Source organism: Sminthopsis crassicaudata, chromosome 4, assembly GCF_048593235.1.
Source record: "Sminthopsis crassicaudata isolate SCR6 chromosome 4, ASM4859323v1, whole genome shotgun sequence".
NCBI classification, from domain to species: Eukaryota; Metazoa; Chordata; class Mammalia; order Dasyuromorphia; family Dasyuridae; genus Sminthopsis; species Sminthopsis crassicaudata.
Window position 1 is genome coordinate 469,538,730 of NC_133620.1, and position 15,700 is coordinate 469,554,429.

The window sequence follows — 15,700 nt, forward strand, 5'->3', positions numbered from 1 at the left end:
CCACCACAAAAAGAACTGCTATAAATATTTTTGTACAAATATGTACTTTCTCCCCTTTTTGATGTCTCTGGGATATAGACCTAGCAGTGATATTGCTAGATCAAAGGGTATGCACAGTTTTACTTTGGTCATAGTTCCAAATTGTTCTCCAGAATAGCTGGATCAGTTCACAACTCTACCAACAGAGCATTACTGTCCCAGTTTTTCCACATCCCCTCCAACATCCAACATCTTGCTTTTTTTGTCATATTAGCCACTCTGACAGGTGTGAGCTAGTACCTTAGAGTTGTTTTAATTTGCATTTCTCTGATCAATGGTGATTTAGAACATTTTTTTAAGATGACTATAGATAGCTTTGATTTCTTTGCTTGAAAACTGGCCGTTCATATCCTTTGACCATTTATCAATTGAGGACTGACTTGTATTTTTATAAACTTGACAGTACTCTATATATTTGAAAAATAAGGCCTTTATCACAGATATTTGTTGCAAAAAAAGTTTCTCCCAGTTTTTGCTTGCCTTATAATTTTGGTTGCATTGATTTTGCTTGTTCAAAAATATTTTAATTTTTTAATAATCAAAATAATCTATTTTGCATTTTGTAATGTTCTCTGTATCTTCTCTATTCCTTTCCTATAAATCTGATAGATAAACTATTCAAAAGGGAATTTATCCAATCCCTTATCCATTTACAGAAACTGAGACCTAGAGAGGTCAAAGGAATTGCTGCATGTCACACAGCTAAGACACCCTAAATCAAAGATATTACAGGTCTAAAATAATTACAAAATATTGATTCAGATGTCCCAAAGAAGATCTTGAGTTTCTGGGCATAATGACAGGTATTCCCTATGTTTAATCATCCTTGGTTGTAGGTCCTTTGCTTCTTACACAGTTTTTGTGGTAGGGAGGGAAAATAAATAGTTTTTCTATGCATATGCCCGTATTGTACAATCAGCATCTCTTTTAAAGGGGAGTTTCTTGCCCTCATTTTGGGTAGATTCTTGACATTAATTATGCCTGAGCTTGACGTTTAGGGATTTCCCTAGAAGAATTCAGGCAGTGTAGAGGCAAAGAAAGAACCCACTGGGAGCCTCACTTCAGCCCAATTTCCTCTCTTGATGGGTCCCCCTGTACGACTGGTGATATCTTGGAGCCTTGTCCAGGATGTGAGGGTATAGTTCCAATATAGATCAAATACTTGTTTAATCCCATTTCGGGAGCCCCAGCGATGCTGCCTGTTGTATCTTGGGGCAATTTCAGGTTTCTCTTTCGATCATCCTACATTTTACGGGAATCCACTAAGGAAATTGCAGGCTGCCTCTGACACATACTGACTGGACAAATCACTCACTAGCTTCCTGCCCCAGCAACCTCCTAAGGCTCCAAGTTGAAGGAAAACCTGACCTAAGAGAGGGAGCTTCCTCACCTGAAAGCTGTGTGTTCCAATGACAAATTCTAGTTCCCATCGGTACCTCTATCCCTGTATGCTTCAGAGGCCCCTGGAAACCCTCCCAGGGCCTCAGTCATTTTATGCCTTCATTTGGGTCTGTTGGGGGAACTGCCCTGACAGAATACAAACATGAACATGGCGGCAGACACTCTGCATCTCAGTTATCCTTACTTAACTGACTTGGTGTTAGGAAAGAACTGGGTTTGACTATTGTCTTTGACACTTCCAGTTGTACTGCTCTAGGGCACCTGCCTCCCAGGGCCACTGTGAGGATTAGACAGGGGAAGTCTATAACACTTCAAAGAAATCTTAGTTGTTTTATTTTGCTGAGGCAATTGGGGTTAAGTGACTTGACCAGAGTCACACAGCCAGGAAGTATTGTGTCTGAGGACAGATTTGAACTCAGCTCCTCCTGACTTCAGGACTGGTGCTCTATCCACTGTATTACCCAGCTGCCCCAGAAATCTGTTCTGATTGTCCTCATTATTACATTAAGTTCTAATGCCTTGGTCAATTCAATTAAATAATTTTCCCAATTCACAGTAATTCTGAGAAGAGGAAGAGGGCATGTTTCCTCTCCCTTACCTCCCCACCCTAAGGCTCTTGCTCTACCAGTAAAGACTCATTATGCTCCCCCTTCCCCATCAAACCTTCAAAGAATAATTGATTTAAGGTCATTTAGTCCAGCCCCTCAGAGCAGGAAACCCAGTCCCAGAGAAGTCCAATGATTTCTCCTGCTTTCATGGACATACTCTTACCACTGGGCATGAGAGACTCCAAAAAGGATGTCCGAAGTCACTCCCCCCAGAACAAGCAAGCTAGTTCAGAAAGAAATGGAATGAACTCAGTTGAGTCCCAGATGTGTGGGGGGCTCCCCAGAAGGAATTATGTATGGAGGAGGAGTTGGACCTCCACCCCTCATATCCTGGCCAAATCTCTGAGTTCTCACCACTGGCCCAGAAGACCCACTGAGGTAGAGAGCCAGGGATCACCGGGCTGGGCTCATCAAATTCAGATGATTGTCTTGTGTGCCAAGTTCCCCCGAAGGTCTCCTTAAGAGGAACACAATGCTTTGGAACTCTCTAATGCCATCTCCACTTTTCTTCCCCCAAGGAGGTTTGGCTGGTCAGCTCCTGGGCTGCCTTGGTTCTGGAAGATCTTGGGCAGACCTAAAATCACCCCCACTTCTTCCTGGATCTCCTGGGTCACAAAATAATAGCCCATGGCATCCAAGCAGCAGTTGGCATTGGCAAGGCGGGAGGCCACCCTGATGGAAGTGACCACGCGCTGGACAACAGGGCAGGAGGCCCCCACATAGTCAGTTATGAGCTTGGCCAGCAGAGCCGCGTGCTGGGGCAGGAAACAGACTAGGAAGATGACCAGGTTAGCTGAGACCACGCAGATTGCTTTGTGGATCAGACTCCTGTCCTGGGCTGGGACCTGGGCCTTTTTCCTGATCAGTTTCTGAAGTACCCACATGGAACAGAAAACAAGGATCACAAGAGGGATGAAAAATAGGGTCAAGGAAAAAACAATGGCCCAGAAGCCTCGCGTCTTACTCTTGCCAAAGCAAAAGTTCTGGCCATTTTGCTTCCAAGCAGTTAAAGAGACCAGGCATATGACCAGCAGCCAGAGAAGGGCACAGGTCCCAGCCGCCTGACGTGGGCAGCGCCACATTCTGGCCCGCAGAGGGTACTGGATGGCCACAAATCGGTCCACAGCAATGGCGGTGGTGATGCAGATGCTCATGTAATTGTTGATCAGGTAAATGCTCTGGGAAACCGTACACAGGAAGCCCTCGGACTGTTCTTTGCCCATTGTGTACAGGACCATGGGCAGGCTCAGCAGCAGGCAGCAGTCAGCCCCGGCCAGGTTGGCCATGTACACCCGGGTCTCTGTCCACCTCCTCATCCGGCAGCAGAATATCCACAGGGGCCAGGGCATTGAGGACAGTCCCTATGATCAGGATGGTGGACAAGTACACCATGGTGACAGTCTGGGGAGAGGTCACTCCTTGTGGTGCTGCAGTTGGGCGGAGTCATCTGGACTACCAGGGATCCACAGTAACCCAGGTAGGAAAGGTTCCTGTACAGACGTAGAGAACATGAGAAAGCTGTTATCAGCAGGAGCATCAAGAATGAACCGGGAGACTTAGACTTAGTGCTGTCCTGAACTCTATGTGTGTGTGTGAAAGAGAGAGAGAGAGAGAGAGAGAGAGAGAGAGAGAGAGAGAGAGAGAGAGAGAGAGAGAGAGAGAGAGAGAGAGAGAGAGAAAGAGAAAGAGAGAGAGAGACAGAGACAGAGAAAGAAAGAGAGAGAGAAGAAAGAGAGAGACAGAGGCATAAAGTTAGAGACACAGAGATAGATCAAGAGACACCAGAGAAAGAGAGATAGAGACACAGAGACTTAGATAAATAAGGACAGGGAGATAAAGAAAGACAGAAACAGAGACAGAGGCAGAGGTGGGGGACAAAGTGACTTCGAGCTTCATGTCAGCAGGGACCTCAGTTTGAATCCTACCTCCCATATGGACTAAGTGTGTGATCATGGACAAGTTACCGTCCCTCTTAGTGCCTTTGTATCTGAAAAACTGGGTATAATAAGACTCCCAGAGACACTGAGCTCGTGTCTATAAATGCTTTGTAAAATTTCCACTATGGAGCTCATGGCTGCAATGATGACATCGATGATGATGATAACACTGATGATGATGGTGATGATAACATTGATGATGGTGACATTGATCATGATGATATTGATGATGATGATGTCACTGATGATGCTGATGGTGATAAAATTGATGATGATGATGATATTGATGATGGTGACATTGATCATGATGTTATTTATGATGATATTGATCCTGATGATGATGGTGGTGCTAACACTGATGATGATGGTGATAATGATGATGATGATGGTGATATTGATGATGATGATGATGTCACTGATGATGCTGATGGTGATAACATTGATGATGATGATGATATTGATGATGGTGACATTGATCATGATGTTATTTATGATGATATTGATCCTGATGATGATGGTGGTGCTAACACTGATGATGATGGTGATAATGATGATGATGATGATGACCCTGATGATGCTGATGGTGATAACATTGATGATGATGATGATATTGATGATGGTGACATTGATCATGATGATATTCATAATAATGATATTGATGGTGATGATGACGATGATGATGATAACATTGGTAATGACGATGCTGCTGCTGATGGTGATATTGGTGATGGTGACATTGATTATGATGATATTTATGATAATATTGGTAATGCTAACTGATGATGGTGCTAACACTGATGATGATGATAATAACATTGGTGATGACGATAGTGATGATGACACTGATGATGCTGATGGTGATAACATTGATGATGATGATAACATTGAGAATGAGGATGATTGATGATGATGCAGCCCTCAGTTTCCTTAGACATTTGGTATCTAAAGCTTTTCACAACTTGGCCCCATTTCATTTTTCTAGTTTTATTGCACTTTCCTCCCCACAAAATTATTTCAGTGACATTGGCCCACTTGCAGTGACTTGAAGGAGGCTCTTCCATCTCTCCTGTGGGTCTTTGTCCTAGCTGTCCTTCATGCTTGGGCTTCCTTCAAGACTCAGCTCCTCTGAGAGGCCTTTATCCTCAAAACACCAGCCCCATCCCTGCTAGTGCCCTCCTTCCCCAGAATGCTCTGCATCTACCTTGCATACACCTGGATTTGCCTAGTTGTTTACATGCTGGCACGGATCTGGAGTCAGGAAAGCTGTGAATACAAATCCAGTCTCAGACACTTAGCATCTGACCCTTGGAAAGTCACTTTGCCTCTGTCTAACTCACTTTCCTTATCTATTCAAAAGAGGATAATAATAGCATATGCTTCCCAGTATTGTTGTGAGAATAAAAGGAACAAGTATTTTTTTTCAATTACAGCTTTTTACTTTCAAAATATATACATGAATTATTTTCATCATCCACCCTTACAAAACCTTGTGCTCTAAATTTGCTCCCCCTCCCTTAGATGGCAAGTAATCCAATATATGTTAAATATGTACAATTCTCCTATACATATTTCCACATTTATCATGCTGCACAAGAAAAATCAGATCAAAAAGGGGAAAAATGAGAAAAAAAAACAAAATGCAAACAACAAAAATGTGAAAGTTCTATGTTGTGATCCACACTCAAGTCTCATACTCCTCTCTGTGTGTGCAGCTCTTTTCATCACAAGCTCTTTGGAACTGGCCTGAATCATCTCATTGTTGAAGAGAGCCACGTCCATCAGAATTGATTATCACATAATCTTGTTGCTGTGTACCATGATCTCCGGGTTCTGCTCATTTCACTCAGCATCACTTCCTGTCAGTCTCTCCAGCCCTTTCTGAAATCATCCTGCTGGTCATTTCTTACAGAACAATAATAATCCATAATATTCGTATACTATATCTAGGAATAAGTGCTTCTAAAGTACTTTGTAAACCTAAAAGTAGTAGATAAATGCTAGTTATGAGAGATGAGGAGGAGGAGGAGGAAGATGAGGATGGTGAGGATGATAATAATGTACTGCTCCAGTCTAACCCTCTGATCCTCTGATCTGTGTGACCATGAGGGAAGGTAGTGGGAGTGGAAAAAAGCCATGAGTACATACTACTACTACTACTATGAAGAGTCCAAAGACAGTGTCTGGACTAAGGGCTGAGGAGTCAGAAGCCATTTGGAAAAGGGGAAGGCCACTTGAGGTGTATGACCACTGCCTGCAACCTCAAATTAGGCTTTTAAAAATTTTATTCATTATTTCCTGAAGGTGAGCCTGGATTCTTTGATCAGACCCTGAGCTCAAAAGGGAATGCATCTGTTCCCTAACTCTTATCTTCCCTTGGTCTCCCCTGCCCCTGGGCGCAGGGCTCAAGAAGATTTACTAAAACTTTATTTAAATGGTGAGGAAACTGAGGCTGAAAAAGATGAAGTGACTTGCCCAGGGGTCCCACGATTCCTTTACATCATGAATCTAAATCAGGAAAGGCTCCAGTAGGTTATCTAGCACCACACCTTCATTTTCCAGTTGAGAAAACTAAGAACAATGAAAGTTAAGTGAGTTTTCCAAAATGACACATGTAGTAAGAGCACATGAGAGATTTGAACTCAGGTCCTCTGATTCCAGACCCAGTGTGCTTAATAATAACAATACCAAATGTTGTAAGATTTTCAAAATACTTTACACATGCTCACTCAGCAATCTGGGAGAACAGATGCTATTATTATCCCAGTTTTACAGATGAGAAAACTAAAGAAGGCAGGGATAAAATGACTAGGGTCACAGTTGTCTGCATCCAGATTTGACCCAAAGTTTTCTGAACTTCATGTTCAAGGCTTTATCCACTGTCCTACCAAGCCACCTTTATGCCATACATTCTTATTGTTCTACTCAATTGCGTAAGTGGGCATTTGCCCAGGAGTAACTACTAAGCCTCCATACCTTCCAGTCAGAAGAGTGGGATCATGGCTGTGGAGCGCTGCCTACAGTGTCCAATTTGGTTGATACGTTGGTTAGTTTTGTTGAAATGCTTTTTTTCTCTATTCCTTTTTTTATTTGTTATAAAATTGTTTTCTACATGGCATAGGGGATAGACATATCAGGAAATGAAAGTGATTTTAAAATTTTGCAATAACAGTTTTTTTTTTCTCAAAATGCTGTTTCTATTATGTTCAAGGAATGGGGATACAAAGATAAATCCATTGTAGATCCTCTTCTTAAGAGACTTACCATGTGTTCATGGGCAAATCAGACCTTCTGGAAGGCTGAATGGTCTGCTCCCCCCCAAAGCCAATAGATTTTACAGTTTCATTGTCAACCCACAATAAGCCTCAAATGCTTGTCAATGGATCATTTGATTGATTTATAGAAGGTCAGTTCTGAGAGTCAAGACTGTCTTGGTCACTCTACTGCCTGGCACATAGTGGGTGTTCAGTTAATACTTGCTTGCCTGATAGATTGATTGGAGCCACCAGTGGAAGAAGGTCCTCAGTGACTCTACTTAAGTGAAAAACTCACTGATGAAGTGCAAAGATGGATCCCAAATCCCATTGGCTGCAGCCTTAGCCCGGGACTCATGGAGACTGGGAGAAAAGAAAAAGGGGGTATATTCCCACAGATAGAGCGAAATTCCTCTCCTTCAAGTTATCCAGACTCTCCACTGATCAGTCAGTCAACAAATATAATAGCATCTATTGGACAAGCAAAGAAAGGCAAAAACACAGTCTGCCTTCAAGAAATCCATTTATTGGCTAGTGGTGTGACCTGATCAAATCTGCCCTTTTGGAAGGAGCATTTGTCATCTGAGTGGATGGACCAAGGTGAGAAAAGAATAGAAACTGATGGGACACAGAGCAAGAAAGAGAGTGAGGAGCCTTGGATGGCATCTAGCTTAGGAACTTGGGTGACTAGGACCCTGGACAGCAGCAAATTTGATTACCCCGGATTCAACAGATATTGTTAAAGGTCTACACTGAGCAAAGCACTGTGTCTTAAAAATCCAATTGAGGAAGTCCCAGGTTGGTTCGTACCATCAGGGCTTCATCTGTCTTCTTAGTCTTATGGATCATGGGCCTCTCTTTAAGACATCTCTGTCCCCTAGTAAAGACTTCCAGGAGTCACATGTTCTTCCCTCTCCTAGAGCCTTTTCTGGCTAATTAAGCCTGGGAGAGATTAGCTCATTGAGAGTTTTGTGTTTGTAAGCCCCTGCTACAGAGGAGGGACTTCAGTTATGCTTATTGGTCCTTCTGCTTAAAATCTATCCTCACCCTCTGAGTAATGTATGCATGAGCAGATCCTCTCCAGCCAGAGACTGATTAAAGGCGGTTGGTCACCAGGACAGAAAGGTCATAGGGTGGAGACTGAGGATTTGGGAGAGGGGTGTCCGAGTCTACTGCCTGGGGGAAAGAATTCACCATCTTTCCCGGGAGTTCCCCACACTTTCAAACTTTCTTCCCCTTTTTCCTCAGCTCACAACCTCAGTTTCATCCTTGCCTCTTCCTCCTCTTGCCCCTCCAATAACCAATCTATTGACAAATATCATTGTCCTCCCATTGTCCTCTTCTCTCCTCTGACACCCTCAACATCTTAACACCCTTTCTCACTTGATGCTGGGTCTCCCTGCCCACTCAGGTGCCAAAGGAATCTTCAAATACAGGTCTTGCCAGGTCACATCCTACTCAACAACCTTCAGGGACTTCTCACCTTAAAATCTGTTGTTCTTGTTGTTTATAGCCAGATCCCTTAGATTACACAGACATAGCATTCTGTGATACAACTATACTAGTTAATACTTGTTAAAGTATTATATATACTAGTTATACTTGTTAAATACTACCCATCATTTCCAGTCTCCATGCCTTTGCACTGACTTCCAAGCCTGGAAAGCTTTCCCTCACCTCAGTCTTCTGACTTCCCTTTCTTCCTTCAGATTCAATCTCAGAATCTTTTTCTGTTACAAATTCAGGGTTGAGTTGCTTCAACCCTTAATGGCAGAGGTTTCCTAAAAGCCTCTAGTCTGATCCAATCCACTAAACTCTCTGCCCTTAGGGATTGAATAACTATGGGGAGATAGGAGTTAAAGTACTCAGGGAGCTAAAAGAACCCATCCCTATACCCAGAAAACAATTAAGGAAGAAAAAGCATACCCTAGAGTAGGATACAATGTAAGGGAACAAACAAGTGCCCACAGATCACAGATTCTCTTTCCTAATTGCCTTCCGCCTTGTAGTATTTATTTAACTCTTCTTCAGAAGAGCTTTGCTTTCCATAGCATGTGTCTCCTTTGTAACTCTCTCCCTGCCCTCCACATCTCTCTCTACTCCCATTACAATCTAAGACCATTATCAATGTAAGAAGGAAAAAATAAATCCAAAACCCTTGTAACAAACCCACATAATCAACACAACTTCCCATATTGTCCATTTCTGGAGATCTATATCATTCTACACCGCTCAACCCATCACTTCTCTGTCAGGAAAGGGATAATATGCTTCATCATATAGTTCCCTGGGAACTTGTTTGGTTTTGATCGGAATTTTAAAGTCATTTAGTGTTATTTGCCTTTACAATGTGTTATTATTATATAAATTGTTCTCTCGGATCTGTTTACTTCACTCCGCATCAGTTCAAGTAACTCTTCCAAAGTTACATTGAAACCATCCCCTTTATCACTTCTTAAAGCACAGTAGTATTTCATCCCATACACATACCATGATTTATTCTCCCCTTTTTGACGCCTATATTCTGCCACTTTCAATTATCATTCTTACACAGATAAAGATAACTCTGAGATATCACTATACAAGTGGCTAAGATGACAGGAAAATATAATGATGAGTATTGAAAGAAATGTGGGAAAACTGGGACACATTGGTGGAGTTGTGGACTGATCCAACCATTCTGGAGAGCAATATGGAACTATGTCCAAAGTGCTATCAAATTGTGTATGCCCTTTGATCCAGCAGTGTCTCTATTGGACCTGTAACCCAAAGAGATCTTAAAGGATGGAAAGGGGCCCATATATGCAAAAATGTTTGTGGCAGCCCTTTTTGTAGTGGCAAGAAACTGGAAACTTAGTGGATGACCATCAGTTGGGGAATGGCTGAATAAATTATGGTATATGAATGTTATGGAATATTATTGTTCTATAATAAACGATCAGCAGGATGATTTCAGAGAAGGCCTGAAGAGATGTGCATGAAATGATGCTGAGGGAAGTGAATAGACAGCATTGTACACAGCAACAGGAAGATTATACAAGGATCAGTTCTGATGGATGTGACTCTTTTCAGCACTAAGATGGTTCAGGCCAATTCCAATGGTCTTGTGATGAAGAGAGCCATCTGTACCCAGAGAGAGACTGTGGGAACTGAGTGTGTATTTTCAATTTTTTGTTGTTTGCTTTTTGTTTGTTTGTTTTCGTTCTCATTTTTTTTCCTTTTTGATCTGATTTCTCTTGTGCAGCATATTTGTAGAAGTATGAATAGACAAATTGTACATGTTTAATATATATTGAATTACTTGCCATCTAAGGGAGGGGGTGGGGAGAAGGGAGGGAAATTTAGAGCATCTTTTCATATGGCTAAAAATGGTTTTAATTTCTTCATCTGAAAATTGTCTGTTCATATCCTTTGACCATTTATCAATTAGAGAATGGTTTGAATTCTTATAAATTTGAGTCAATCTCTATGTATTTTAGAAATGAGCCCTTTATCAGAACCCTTGAATGTAATTTCCCCCCAGTTTATTGCTTCCCTTCTAATCTTGTCCACATTGGTTTTGTTTGTACAAAATCTTTTTAACTTAATATAATCAAAATTTTCTCTTTTGTGTTCAGTAATGAATTCTAGTTCTTCTTTGGACATAAATTCCTTCTTTGCCCACAGATCTGAGAAGGAAGCTATCCTTTATTCTTCTAATTTGCTCTAATACTGCTCTTTAAGTCTAAATCATGACTATTTCGACCTTACCTTGGAAAATGGTGTTAGATGTGGGTTAATGCCCCGTTTCCTGAGCAGAAGTATTAAACACATGAGCCTGCACCCAGCAGCTCATTGAGTTTGAACCAGATTAAAATGTATTGAGAAAATGTTTAATAAATAAATAAAAATACATGAGAACATAGATAATGTTAATATAAGGCCTTCTACATTAACATGTAGCCTGCAAGAATCTTTATGTATAGTTTAGTGGCCCCTCTTTTTATTTGATTTTGATTATCATTGATTTGGAGTATCTTTTTCATATGTTGTTAACTTATATTTCTTCCTTCTAAAACTACTTGCTTATATCCTTTGAACTCTTATCAGTTGGGGAGTAGCTCTTGTGCTTATAAATACATATCAGGTACATAGGTATTTTGGAAAAGAAATCTTTATCACAGAAACAATGAAACCTTTTTTTCCCAGTTAAGTCTTTTTCTCCTGATTTTTAGGTACAATGGTTTTATTTTTTTCAAAAACATTTAAATTTTATATAATCTAGATTGCCCATTTTATGTTCTGTATTTTCATTTAGTCATAAACTTTCCCTCCATCCATAAATCAAAAAAGCAATTCCTTTCTCACTTCTCTAATTTATAATGTGAACTTTATGTTTAGTCATGTATTCCCTTGGAACTTAATTATTATATAGTGTGAGAAATGTGTGTATCATGGTAAATAGACTCTCATGTATTTTATATATTTTATAATTCTTTTAAATGGAATTTGTCTTTTTTTGTTTTCCTGCTAGGTTTTGTTTGCAGAAATGCTGACAAATTAAGTGAATTTTTTCTTTCAATTTTAATGAAGTTATCAGTTTAATTTTTTAATTTAACTCTTTAGTGATCTCTTACCATATCATCATGTTATCTAAACAAGTGATAAATTTGTTAGTTTTTTTATGGTTATTCCTTTCATTCTTTTTCTTGTTTTTTTTTAAAGCGTTGATATAACTATGTTAAATAGTAATGGTGATAATGGATATCCCTGTTTTCACCCCAATCTAATTATTAGGAAGCCCTATTATTTATCTTTATTATATATAAAGCTAGCTCCAGATTATATATAGATACCACTTACCATATTAAAGAAAGATTAATCTATTCCTGTTTTCTAATGTTTTGACAGAAATAGATATTGCAATGTCAAAATTTTTATGCATTTGTTAATACATGATTTTTGTTATTTTTTATTATTAATATCATCCATTATGTTTATAGTTTTCCTAATATTGAACCAAGCCTGTATTCCTGGTTTAAAAAAATCCATCTTTGGGATAACATATAATTTTTGTTATATGTTGTAGCTTATTTACTAATGTTTGACTTAAAATTTTGCATCCATTTTCAGTTGAGAGATTGTTCTATAATTTTCTTTCTCTATGTCTCTCCCCAGTTTTAAATATTAAAGATATTCAATATTCAAATATCAAATATTAAGACCATATTTTTCTTATAGAAGAAATTTAGTAGGACCCCTTTGATTATTTTTGCAAACAATCTATGTGATACTGTACTTAATTGTTCTTTCAGTGTTTGAAGAAGTTCACTAATAAATTTATCTGCTTGTGACGGTTTTCCCTCTTTGGTAATTTATATATAGCTTGTTCAATTTATTCTTCTGACCTTGAGTTATTCAAATTCTCTGTTTTTTATTTTACTAATAGAATTGTGATCAGAAGCAAAACACTCAGAGGGACAGGGTTAGAAGAGATATAGAGAAGGATAAACAAGGGGAAAATAAAATGAAGGGAAATACAATTAGTAGTCAGAAGTGTCGATGTGAATGAGCTGAACTTACCCAGAAAATAAAAGCAGATAATAGAATGAATTTTAAAAATAGACTTCTACAATGTGTTGTTTCCAAGAAACGCATTTGAAGCAGAGAAATACACAAATACTAAAGGTAAGGAGGTAGAGCAGAATCTATTAAGTTTCAGTTGAAGTAAGAAAAAAAAAACAGAAGTAGCAATCATGATCACATACAAAACAAAAGTAAAAATAAATCTCATTAAAGGAAATAAGGAAGAAAACTACATCTTGCTAAGAGGTACTATAGACTATCAATACTATATATATATATATATATATCCAAATTTTTTTACTTTGGCTGAAATATGAAAGTTTGCTCTAGCCTCTTGTTTTAACTCTGTTCCTTATAAATGTTCCTTGTAAATGTTGGATTTTGCTTTGAAATTCAAGATGATCTCCTCTTCTGTTTTATGGGTGAGTTCATCCCATTCACATTTTCAATTATGATTATTAACTGTGTATTTCCTCCCATCTTATTCTCCTTAACGTCTTCTTCTCTTTGTTCTTTGCCCCATTTTTACAAAGAAGAAGGTGATAAGAGAAGATTGTTCTTAGCTTCTGTGTTCTATGCTTGATTCAATCTATATTTTCTCCAGTGATCAATGACAGATTCTTACCTTTTCTTTCTTTCCTTTTAAATCTCTCTTCTAGATCGTCCTTCCAAGATCAGAGTTTGTTTTGCTTATGACTCGTCATTTTTACCCACTTATTCCCTTCCTTCTTCCTGTTTCTTCTTATTTCTCAAGAGAAATATCTGGTATAGTAAAAGTGATAGCAGAATTTCTTTTTGACCAATTAGCAAGGAAAGTTACTCAGAGAGAAGGGACAAGGCAGGCAGAAGGAAGAGGAAGACCTGAGTCAGCAGTGGAGAAACCAGCCCTGCTTGGTCAGAGTTGGAGTCATAGAAAGTCAGAGCCAATCTGTAGCCCCTAGCCCACCCCACTTCTGTTTTCCAGATGAAGAAACTGAGGCTCATGCAGATGAAGGGATTTGGCCAAGATCTCCCCGGCAGCAGCGAGATCACAGAATCTAGAGCTGGCAGGGTCCGTGAAGGTAGCCGAGCTCAACCTCCTTACTATGCAGGTAAGGGAACAGAAGTGCAGTCTTGTGAAGGAGCTTACCCAATAGCTCATAGCTTGTGATTCACAGAACCGCACCACAAGTCAGTTTTCCTGGCTCCCCAAGCTGGGCCCTCCCCAGAGCAGGCTCCTGGCTCTCCCTGACCTGCTGCACTGCCTCAGCAGCGCCTTCTTCCTCAGGAATCAGGGCGGTTCCTGAGATTTTCACACCTTCATGCCTCTAAAGGAAGGGGCCCCTTTACCTTAAACTGCTGAAGTTTCCAACTGAGAAGAATGAGGTTCTCTTCAGGCAGGGATCACCAGCTCGGGGGCCTTGTCTCCCCCAGATGGCCCCTGTGCTGGCCAGCTGTGCTCTCCCCTGCACCGGGAATCAGTGAGCTGCTAGGTGAGAGTGAAGGTTTCAAACATCCTGCCCAGCTCCGCCTGCAAGCTCCTTTCTGGACTGGATGCTAGCCACAGCCAAAGCCTCTGCCCCTTTCCCCCTTCCCATCCCCTCCCCCTGCTGCTCTGACAGCTGCGTCCCCAGCACCGCTTCCTGCCAGGCTGCCCAGATGCCCTGAGCAGAGCCTAGGTTAGACACTGGAGTGAAATGGAAGGGACCCACACCCATTCTCACATGCACACACGCCCATGGGCACATCCACACCCAACCCACTGAAGATTCACTTTAAGGGCATAGATTCAGGACCATCCATACCTCCTCCCTTACCCATAGCCCACCCCTCTTGCCGCCCAACACTGCCATTTATAAGAAGCCTTTCCTGATCCTGATCCCAGGAGGGCAGGGACTACTTTTATAATCCCAAGAAGCCAGAACCATGACTAACTGCAGACTATATTCTTAACTAACACTTTGTTGAATTGAATCAACTGTTGGGTAGATTGTGTTGGGCTAAAGTCTGGCTGTGATGCAATCTGAGTGCCCTGCGACAAATCACTTTTATCTCCCACTTAGACTTTGTACATTCTGCAGCAAACTTTAATCTGTCCTCAATCTTAAGCTTTCCGGGCCATGCTTTCTTCTGTTATCAGTTGTGCACACCTAAATGTGAAGGAAGGATCTGCTTGTGGGCACCATCAGTGCTAAAGGGGTACAGATCACTAGGGACCAGAAGGGATTTGCAAATGATGAGGGATCCCCAAAGAGCTCTTGGGATGCTCTGAATGTGTTGATGTGAACGCACATGTATCCTAGTAGACCAAGAACCCTGGAAGGTGGGAATAATACTCTAGCATCTCTAGAATCTAGAAGAAGGCAGAGAACACATTAATGGTGGATTTACTAATTTGTTCAATATGAAACTCACAGCTGTTGGACTACTTCTCTACCCACTTCCCAGGACCCAACCCAACTGATTAGGGGCTGAAAGAATATTCAACAATCAGCCCTATCTCCTAGCTGATCATAGATCCCAAGACACATTTCAGCTCCACCTTCCATTGAGCTACCCAGCCAGGCCATCTCATCATGTATTTGCTGCCCTCCTGTCCCACTGGCAATCTCCACCAGATCCTGCCTCCCCTTGCAGCTTCTCTTCTTTTTCATAGGTCTTCAAAGTTTCCTTCCTTTCTACCTACAAGCAAGATTAAGTCTGAAACCACACATCCCTAAAAATAACCCTTCCCAAATGGGACCTTAGAAATATCTAGTCCAGTCATTTCATTTTAAAAATGAGAAAATAAGCCCAGAGAGGGAGAAATGAATTCTGCAAGGTCACACAGCGAGTAGATAGCAGAGGAACCTGGGCCCTCTGATGCAGAAGTCAATGCCCAAGCCACAATACCATCCATTGACCACCCACACCCTGTTCT

General features: G+C 40.7%; 1 protein-coding gene across 1 annotated transcript; it reads right to left on the reverse strand.

Moving 5' to 3' along the window:
• Positions 1-1,933: 1,933 nt before the first annotated feature.
• LOC141541467 (G-protein coupled receptor 35-like) lies at positions 1,934-13,511 on the reverse strand. Its single transcript, XM_074265571.1, has 2 exons — positions 13,427-13,511; positions 1,934-3,538 (listed from the first exon to the last, which is right to left on the reverse strand). Exon 2 carries the CDS (start codon positions 3,395-3,397, stop codon positions 2,507-2,509), a length of 891 nt encoding a protein of 296 aa, XP_074121672.1. The 5' UTR covers positions 3,398-3,538; positions 13,427-13,511; the 3' UTR covers positions 1,934-2,506.
• Between the last annotated feature and the right edge of the window lie 2,189 nt (positions 13,512-15,700).

What these genes read in the sequence shown, in the direction of transcription:
- LOC141541467 (XM_074265571.1), bottom strand. Translation starts at nt 3,397, where the DNA reads ATGCCCTGGCCCCTGTGGATATTCTGCTGCCGGATGAGGAGGTGGACA.